The following is a 9990-nucleotide window of genomic DNA, read 5'->3' as shown; positions in this document are numbered from 1 at the left end:
CTGAAATAATTATCGCCCGATCTAACCACTGCCCGTGGTCTTTAACTGCCGGTTCCTGACCCTGAAATCACCCAAGAAGCCACAGCATGTCCAGCTTAGTGCTCCATCCGCGTTCTGTTCGGGAGAGAGAGAGAGTGATGTGCGATTGCTCTCTACAACCTAGCAGTGGCCATCTTGCCCCTGTTAGATCTGCTTCATCCAGTGAGAAGCCTTGTATTGGTGTGTCAATAGTTTCAAATATGGTACTTCATATTTTATAATGAGTGTTGAAAAATTATACTAGTGTATGATAAGATGTATCATATTGTCACGTGGATGATGTCATCAGTGATGTCATCAGTGATGTCATTTGAGATTTCATCAGTGATGTCATCAGTGATGTCACTGTCCATGTCATGAATGATGTAATATGTGACATCATCAGCAGTGGATTGCGGGCGCGCAAGTTATAGTTAGTACAAATAACTATAACCGGGGAATTTCAATGGTATGTACGAGTGAAATGTCCAACTAACTATAACACCCCTAAAACCTATGTTTTTTTCAGTGAATATATATATATATATATGCCAAGGTGTATTGAAGAATGAGTCATTGTATAAGTGTCTGAATGGATGATTTAGTAGGTGCATGCCTGATTGTGTAAGTGATTGTGTAAGTGAACTCAGGGGATGAAGTCCACTTGTGTCCTGAGGTCCTCAGGACACAAGAGGACCTCATTGCCCCACCAGCAGTGAACCAGAATCCGCATTTGCAGAGTGGTGTAAAATGGGCGTGTCCTCGGACCACCTCTCTGCAACAGTTCTGTGGCGCTTACAGGAGGTACTTGTGGGCTAGTTGGCCTGCAGGGACCCTCAGGATTGAAGGGGACTTAATCCACCAATTTACAACGCGCCAGGCGGTGGTTTGCATACTTGTTATATCAGGCCCGCTGCCTTCCTGCACCACTGTGCAAACTCGCCCCCTGGTGCGTTGTAACTTGGGGGATTAAGTTCCTTTGAATCTTGAGGGTCCCTGGGGGCCAACTAACCCACCAGGTACCTCTAGTTTGTGCCCCAGAGCTGGGTTGCAGAGAGGTGGTCCGAGGCCATGCCCCTTTTTGCACCACTCTGCAACGCAGCTCTGTGGGGCTTACTGGAGGTACCTGGTGGGCTAGTTGGCCTCCAGGGACCCTTAGGAGGGAGGGGGTGGGCACTGATATAACAAGTGTGCAAACATGCCTCCTGGTGCATTGTAAATTGAGGGGTTAAGTCCACTTCAATTCCCTGCTCTCGCTTCAATGAACCAAAGCAGAGTTTGCTATGGAAGGGCGTGAGCCACACAGCTCCTGCCCTGCCATAGTACATGGCAATCAAGAAAGCCCTGGGGAGGTGGCTGTCCCCGGGGCTCAGGGGGGGGGGTCCGTGAGGCCCCCCACTCTAATTTATTTTTAATATACAAGCTCCGGGGAAGTGGCAGTCCCCGGGGCAGCCGGGGGCCTTGTGTCCCCCCGCATATTTAAGAAAAACTCCGGGGTGGCGGTCCCCGGGGTTTGGGGGGCCTTGGAGGTTACCCACAGATTAAAAAACAAGCCCCAGGGAGGTGGTGGTCCCCAAGGCTGCGGGGGCCCTCGCAAGCCCCCAAGATATATTTTTGTCCTGCGCTTACAGTGATGTCATGAGTGATGTCACTGACCATGTCATGAGTGATATAATATGTGATGTCATCAGCAGTGCATTACACGCGCAAGTTATAGTGAGTCCAACTAACTATAACGTGGGAATTTTATTGGTTTTATGTCAGTAAAATTTCCAGCTAACTATAACTGGTGTGAAACCTATGTTTTTTTCAGTGAATTTAATAGGTTTTTTAAATGCTAATTCCTAACTATAACTGGTATGAAACCTATGGTTTTTTCAGTGAATTTCATAGGTTTTTTAAATGCTAATTCCTAACTATAACTGGTGTGAAACCTATGGTTTTTTCAGTGAATTTCATAGGTTTTTTAACTGCTAATTCCTAACTTTTTATAGTGCCTCATTCATACCTATGTGTTTTTTAGTGAATTTCTAAAGTTATTTTTTCGCAAATATCTATAGCTTAAAAAGGTATGTTTTTCTAAAAATGAATCCTATATTGTATATTAATATAATATTTTGTTTTTTAAAAGTATATTCTTTTTTTATATTTCACTCTGGAGCGCTCCCGGTGCGCGTACCGGTGCGCGTCCCGTCAGCGCACCAACAAAAAAAAATAAAAAAAAAATAATGAAGGAGTGAGCATGAGGAATGGGGACAAAGAGAGTGGTGTAAAGAGAAAGAGAGCTAGAGGGAGGAACACAGAGGGACTGTGTAATAGATAGTAAAACAGAGAAAGGGTATAAGAGGAAGTAACTGAGAAAAGGAAAATGAATAAGAGAGCAAAAGAAGAGAAGAAAGAGGAAGAAAACTAAAGCAGATGTTCTGGGAGAATGTGAATGGGTGATGAGAGTAAACGGAAGGAGAGTAAAGGATGAGGAATGAAAGGTAGTGACGGAACCAGAGAAAAGGAACAGTGGTGACGGAGGGAAAGAAAATAGCAGTGAGTGTAAGTAAAGAGGAGTGAAAGAGGGTGGATAAAAGTGAATAAGGGTAAGACATGGGGAGTGACAGAGAGAAAGAACAGAGAGAGTAAATGAAGGAGTGTCAGAAAAGGACTAAGTGAAGCAGAAAAAAAAGAAAAGAGAGGGAGTGTGGGTGAGCAGGGGCACTGAAAGAATTAGAATGTGGTAGGAAAGTAAGGAAAAGAGAAGTAAATATGGAGGATAAGAATAAGCGAGGGAAGCAGAGTAAGAAAACAGAGGTGAGGTAGGGTGAGAGAAAAGTGGTGAGGTTAAAACAAAGGGTGATGATAAACTACATTTTGTAGTCACACTTACCATATAATTAATGAAAACTTACTTGCATCTTTAAACTACACTTTGTATCTGTGAAAGACAAAAGAAAAAACAAGTTATAATTAGTAAAATATATATCTTAAAATAGAAGAAACAGGTCAAGAGGTAAAAAATAAAAAAGTGTAATAAGAAATAAAGCAATAGTGAAGGATACAAAAACAGAAATAAAGTAATGTAGAAAGAGAAAAAAGAGGGAAAAAGAAATAGAAAGAGAACAAATTACTGAAGATAAGTAAAATACTAAAAGAATGCGAGATACCAAAACGAAATCAGGAAAGAGAAGAAAGTAAAAGGAAAATGAGTGAAAAGGAGAGGAGTCTAAATGAGGAACTATTAATAAGAAAGTGGAATGGAAGATGACTGAGAGTGAGTGAAGGGGAGTCACAGAGTGAAGGGATGAAAGGAATGAGGTTAACAAAGAACGATAGAGGAAAAAGGAGTGAGAGAGTAAGTACACAGAAAGACAAAGGGAAGGACTGAGTGAACTGCAGTACAATGAGTGAGAAAGGAAAAAGAGTAAAGGAGCAAAAGAAGGAAAGAGAGGGGAAGAGAACTAAAGCAGTGGTACTGAGAGAATGTGAGAAAGATGAAAAGTGGTGGAAGGGAGAGAGAAAATACAGACAGTTGAAATTGGATTGAGGAGTTGTGAATGAAGTGAAGTAAAGGAACAGCGATGAAACAAAGTGAAAAAAAGGCAGTGTAAGTGAGTAACGAGAGCTAAATAAGGGTGGAAAAAGGAAAATGAGTGTGAGACAATGGGAATACAATAATAATTACACAATGCAAACTTTAGAATGACTTATACAATATGTTACATTGTTTATTTTTGCTGTTCTCAGAATATATTTCACTTAAATTAGTGAGTTCAAACTCTTCATCATATAACAGCGGGAAAAATAAACACAATCTAAAAGATTGTGTTTAAAAAAAAACATAAAAACTTACAACTCATATATGTACACTAATCTTTGATTCACTTACTTTTCCTTGAGGCCAAATAGAAGATAGTGAAGGTCCTTTTGGTGGAAAAAAAGTCTGCTGTTCTCTATAACTTCCATTTCATCGACTTCCTATGAAAAAAAATCTAAGAACATCATACCTCACACTTTCCTTACGGCCAAATCGTGTCAGATATATGAGTATTTTTTACTATGAGATCCACTTACAGTACCTATATGAGATAAATAATTTTAAACATTAGACTAACTAACTAACTAACTTTTATTAACTATTCCCGTCTTCAAAGGCCAATTACCTTTACTAAAACTTTGGTTTTAAAAACCCTAGGTAAGAATTTTTAAAGTCATAAGGCAAACGTTGTTTATAAGTCAAATGAGAATCATTGCAGTAACTCCAACCTTTTTGACATTTTAAATAGCATGTATAATGTCCCGATGTTGTCGAAGAACCGTCATGATAAATATTAGCTACAGTTGTAAAGGTTCTTCCTGAAATTGATAATTGAGAAGCCACAAAATTTTTGATAGAAGTTGTCAATTTAGTTCCATCAGGTCTACATCGTTGGAAAACTAAAATGATAGACTGACCATAACTTTGTATAAATAATGTGGATAGCATTGGCTACTTACATTGGGTACACACCATATTATGATCTGCTGCTTTAATTAGATTTTTAAATGACACTGATTTACAGTCTGGTAAAGTCAAATTTATAAATCTTTCAGTGTCTATTCTAGTAGTACTTGATGAACTACAGTTGGTGCTAGTCATGCTGCCATTGATAAGAAAGGCTAAAAAGATTATCTACATCTACACCTTCATCTTCCAAAACACCAAACATATACATTAAAAATTCCTGACAATCCTGTTGAATGTTCTGTGAAAATTTATCTTGACCAGAACACATATCTAAAATATTTTGAATTTCTGTTACACTTTCTATTTTTGTTCTATCATTGCTACATTTCTCAAACACAGAATTCAATAAACCACACAATCTTTGATCCCGATTTTCAACAATCTGTTCTTGTAAAGTTTGAAGAAAAAAAACAACATTAACCACTACATTAGCATAGCAGTTGACACCAGAACTGTTTTCAAACTAAAATCCAACAACATTTTCATCAGAATCCTTTTTCTTTCTGTTTTGAATTACAGTTTGATCTACTTTTTGTCTTTTTGCTCCTACCTCACTGCAAGTATCCTCATTTCTTCTTTTTCGGCCTACCACAGGTTTTTCAAACAGAGGATATTGAGGCAAATGTGGAGCATACTCTCTTCTTAACATATTGTATTCTTTAACACAATCTAGATCTGCACAAATCTTTGTCTCATCACACTCAATCAAGTACAATCCTGATAAAGTTCTGACTCGTGATAATGCCACATATGCCATACCCTCTTTAAACACAGATCTTCCAATGTTCACCAAAGCACTATCTACACTTAAACCTTGAGATTTATGAATTGTCACCGCATATGCCAAACAAACAGGAAACTGTTTTCGGCGAACATATAAGTCTTTTACAAGCAAAAATCTAGCAGAACAACAACTGATTTGTTGTACTTGCTCAATGCCATCAAATTTTATTTTTAAAAATTCAATTCCATCTCTATTTCTATAATTCACAAAATCAACAACATAACCTATTGCTCCATTTACCAGACCTCTTTCAACATTTAAATTCCTTCTCAAAATGATACGACAATTTAAACACACATTTAGGGCCAGATGCATCAACCAAAATTGCGAGCGCAACTGGTGCGAATTACCAATTGCGATCGCAAAGGAAAGAAACGGCATGCATGAAGAGAAATCGCTAGAAAAAGCAAAATCGCAAACGCAAAATTGCGAAATCGCAATATAATCGCAGAATCAAAGCCAAACCCCATTTGCGACTCGCAAGTAGCGAGAAACCAAGAAATTGCGAATAATATAGCGAAATCGCAATATCCAAATAGCGATTTCGCTATAAAATCGCTTTTTCCCATGCATGTAATATCGCAAATTGCGATTCCGTCATTATTCGCTATTTAGCAAGAGCAGTTTACAGGGAATCACAATCAGGTGGTAAAAAAAAAAAAAAATTCCCACTCACCTGCCTGACATCAGAGGTGTATTTAAACACTCCCATGAGGCCCCAGTGGCCTTCCACAATGGCAGGACTCTACATATTTGCGAGGAGGAGAAGGATACTTGCAGCAGGCCAGGCCAGAAGGAGAATCCAGGATAGAATCTTCCGTCTGCGCATCACATTGTTAGGACAGACAGCTGAGCAAATTTATGATAAGTACAGGATGAATGCTGCTATGATACTGGACTTAATAGATGAATTGGACCCACTATTGCAGCGCCAAACACATAGGAGCCAGGCTATACCTACTCATGTCCAGGTGCTATGTAGCCTCCACCTCCTTGCCTCAGGTAGCTTCCAGGACATAGTGGCAGAAGCAGGAGGGGTATCACAGAGCTCCCTTTCGCGGTTCTTCAAATCCTTCCTGGCCGCCATGATGACTGTCATCAACAACCACATCTCCTTCCCCACAACCCCACAGGAATTGAGCCAAACAAAACAGGACTTCTACCAAGTAGCAAGGTTCCCACACGTGATTGGATGCATTGATTGCACCCACGTAGCCATATGTCCCCCTGCCGTGAATGAGTATATATTCCGCAACCGTAAAGCATATCACTCAATCAATGTTCAAGCAGTGTGCATTGCGGAAAACATCATCACCGACCTTGTCGCACAATACCCAGGAAGCACTCACGATTCATACATCTTCCGCCATAGCGGCTTGCACACACGTCTGCTCAGGGGAGATTTTGGCAATGGACACCTGCTAGGTAAGTGCAATACTATACACATCACTGACTTAGTCATGGCAATGCATAAGTGACTCTGACATCTTGCCTCTTACTCTGTAGGTGACAGTGCATACGCGGTGAGGCATTACATCTTGACTCCCTACCTGAACCCAGCCAGTCCACAACAACAGAGGTACAATGCAGCCCACATCAGGACACGTAACGTTATAGAATGGACATTTGGATTGCTCAAGAGTCGCTTTCGCATCCTGCATAAAACTGGAGGAGCTATGTTGTACTAACCGGAAACCTGCTGCAGGATAATTGCTGCATGTGCAATGTTGCACAACATAGCAACAAGGAGAGGCATCCCCATCGAGGAATCTGACACAGAGGGCAACCAGCCCCCAGCACAACCACGCCGTGCACATATTGCCAGTTCAGCGGAGGGACAGAGGAAACGTGCAGACATCACCCAGCATTATTTCTAAGGTATGTAACAATGACACACAACACTCATTTGCATTTGAAGGTTAACTATTTATTATCACGGCTGGCGGTATGGGGTGTCAATACAACCTGAAATGCTGTCCATTAGCACATTAACCCCATGCACCAATGGACAGAGGAGACACACTAAGGACTTGTCATGCAGTCACTAAGAATGTCTTGAACATGGTTACGTCACCATGAGGTCTAACACCCCTCCAATTTGTTTTACCGTCTCCTCCCTCTCACACCCAAATGTCTTTCTCCTGCTTCAGCATCTGCATTCGTAGATGCTGCGGGAGGTGCCTGCCTACGGCTACTGCTCCTCCTGACAGTGTTGAGTGGCGCACTGATGCTGCTCAGGCTGGAAGCCTCACTACCCTCTTCCCCTGTAACGTCGCCCTGAACACTAGTGCTAGCCTGCATCATTTCCACAGCTGTAGTAATTTGCCCCAGTGCCTTGGACACATCCCCACAACAATGGGCCATGTCAATCTGCATTCCCACAGACCGACGTGACAGGTGTGACACGCTAGTGCTTATCTTGGTGTTTGACTTGGTATAAGCCTCCATGCATGCGAGAAACTGCCGATGCCTCTTCCTCTGTGAATTGTGTCCCTCGTGCATCACACGTGCAACCTCCAGGAGGGCGTTGTTGGATTCCCTGTGAGCCTCCACTATGGCAGTTGTGAGCTCCCTCACACTGTCAGCCATTGCAGTGATGTTACTGTTCATTTTCGTCATCTGCAGGTCGATTGCTCCCATGTGCCTAGCTTGCACGCGCTGAACCCGCACCATCTGCGACTCCACGCCACCCCACTGACTGTGACTTCCTGCTTCCTGGGACAAAGTAGGGCTCCTTGGTCTGCGTCGTGATCCTGACCGGACATGTGCCTGCGGTGTTGGTGTGTGACTGGCACTTTCACGGCTTGTAGTAGGTGTGCTAGATGTATGCTGTTCTACCTCCATTGGCTGTAGTGGTGCAACTGTGGCCCTGCGTCTTGCTGGTGCCTTTCCTTTGGATGGTGGTGACACAGGTTTTGATGCCGCAGTCTCTTGATTGGGCTGTGTGCTCTCTTCAACATCACTGTCATCAGTGTTACCTTCAGCTGCATCTGTGATGTGAAACAGTGCTATGTTATATACATGTGTTTCAATAGTTCTGCAACCTTAATAAAATGACACTTTTCTGTTATGACTGTCTCTCATCTATCACTGTACTGCTTATTATTAGCATTTGGGCTTACTGTGTTGGATTCCAACTGGCACATGGGTACTACTGACTACAAGTCCCATGATGCATTGGGCTCCCTATGTTAAATGTGTGCAGCACTATTTTAGCCGTAATTTTAGCAGGTGAAATCACATTTGGGCACTATCAGTATGTGCTTTGTGCTGTTGATAGTCATGCATCTTACCTTGTGTGCTACAGGCTGCCCCAGATGTGTCCAGGATTGTCACTCCTACGACTGCTTCAGGATCAATAGTGCCCTCAATCATGTCCTCCTGGGGTGTGTTGTCTGGGACTGTTGGGCCTCCTCCTCCAGTCCCCTTCGCCTCCTTCAGCCTTTCAGCAACCTTCTCCTTTGCACGACTGCGCAGGTCGTACCAGTGCTTGTTGAGCTCATCAATGCTGCGGTGTGTGACCCCCACAGCATTCACCTTGTCCCTGATCCTGGTCCAGATTCTCCTCTTGTCTGCCTCTGGCACTTTATGGGAGAGCTTGCCAAATAACTTTTCGTGGTTGTTTGCAACCTCTTCAATGAGGATGTCAAGTTCACCCTCACTGAATTTTATTTTGCGCTTCCTGGCCACTGCTCCCTCCTCTGTGGCTGTTTGGGACATGGCTGTCTCCACCAGTTAGCAACCTGCTGTTTGTTTGCTTCTGCTCTCACTCCCTGCACTCAGCTTCTGCCTCAGAGTTCAACTGTGCACAGGTGGCAGCATGGGCTGATTGACTTCCTGGTTGTGATGTCATCAGCCTGCTCCCAATGCGACTCTGTAGTTTTTCACGCTCCCGCTTTTAGCGAACTCGCTAATTGCGATATCGCAATTAGCGATTACGCAAATTGCGGGATCGCAAAATGCGCGATTGGAATTATTTTACTATTGCGATTACTTTACATGGAATCGCTAAAGTATTTATGATTTTTAGCGATTCCTTGTTTTTTCGCAATCCACATCATGCATTGGCTATAGCGAGTCCTTATTTGCGATTCCTTAATAATCGCAATTAAGGATTCGCTATTTGTTTGCATGATGCATCTGGCCCTTAGAGTCTTTTCAAAACCAGCTGTTTTAGAAATACCTTTCTCTAATGAATCCAATTTTGTTTTCAAATTTTCTGACAAAACAATTGTTGCACCCATATGCTCTATTTTATCTATTGCTTCCAGTTTCACAATCTCTTCATTTTCTAACTTTAACATTTTGTTGCTTAAGATGGAACATTCTTGCAGAGTTGGCATCAAACATATCCCAGATTTCTTCTCAGTCATTTTTAAAAAAAATATTCTCTGGAAGAATGTTTTCATTTGGATACAAATTTGAAATTAATCGAGCATGTAAAGCTTCTTTTCCAAGCTCAATTACTTTTCCGATTCTTACATCTTGTAGAATATTTTTATAATCTTCACCCTTTGCCTGTCGCATATTTTGAAGCAGTTCAGCATATTTAAAATTTAACCATATATTAACGTTTCCAATGCTTCCAAGGGACTTCCTGGTATCTTCATGCGTAAGCATTTTAAACACTGGTTGTCCTTTTACTGAAGTCAACTGCAGTAGATCTCCAAAAACAATAATGTGTTTTCCTCCA

The 9990-nt window shown here is 41.8% G+C and overlaps 1 protein-coding gene across 1 annotated transcript; it reads right to left on the bottom strand.

Moving 5' to 3' along the window:
- Positions 1 to 7237: 7237 nt before the first annotated feature.
- LOC147710956 (uncharacterized) lies at positions 7238 to 8714 on the bottom strand. The gene is made up of 2 exons (XM_086920078.1): positions 8591 to 8714; positions 7238 to 8287 (listed from the first exon to the last, which is right to left on the bottom strand). Exons 1-2 carry the CDS (start codon positions 8670 to 8672, stop codon positions 7401 to 7403), a joined length of 969 nt encoding a protein of 322 aa, XP_086776204.1. The 5' UTR covers positions 8673 to 8714; the 3' UTR covers positions 7238 to 7400.
- Between the last annotated feature and the right edge of the window lie 1276 nt (positions 8715 to 9990).

The sequence above is a fragment of the Lissotriton vulgaris genome, chromosome 5 (genome assembly GCF_964263255.1).
Source record: "Lissotriton vulgaris chromosome 5, aLisVul1.2, whole genome shotgun sequence".
NCBI lineage: Eukaryota > Metazoa > Chordata > Amphibia > Caudata > Salamandridae > Lissotriton > Lissotriton vulgaris.
This window is presented reverse-complemented; position numbering and strand designations above follow the sequence as displayed.

Excerpts from the sequence above, each read along its gene's own strand:
- LOC147710956 (XM_086920078.1), bottom strand. The coding sequence starts at position 8,672 with ATGATTGAGGGCACTATTGATCCTGAAGCAGTCGTAGGAGTGACAATC. Across the intron at positions 8,288-8,590 it reads GGCAGCCTGTAGCACACAAG|ATGCAGCTGAAGGTAACACT; the intron begins GTAAGATGCATG and ends TTCACATCACAG.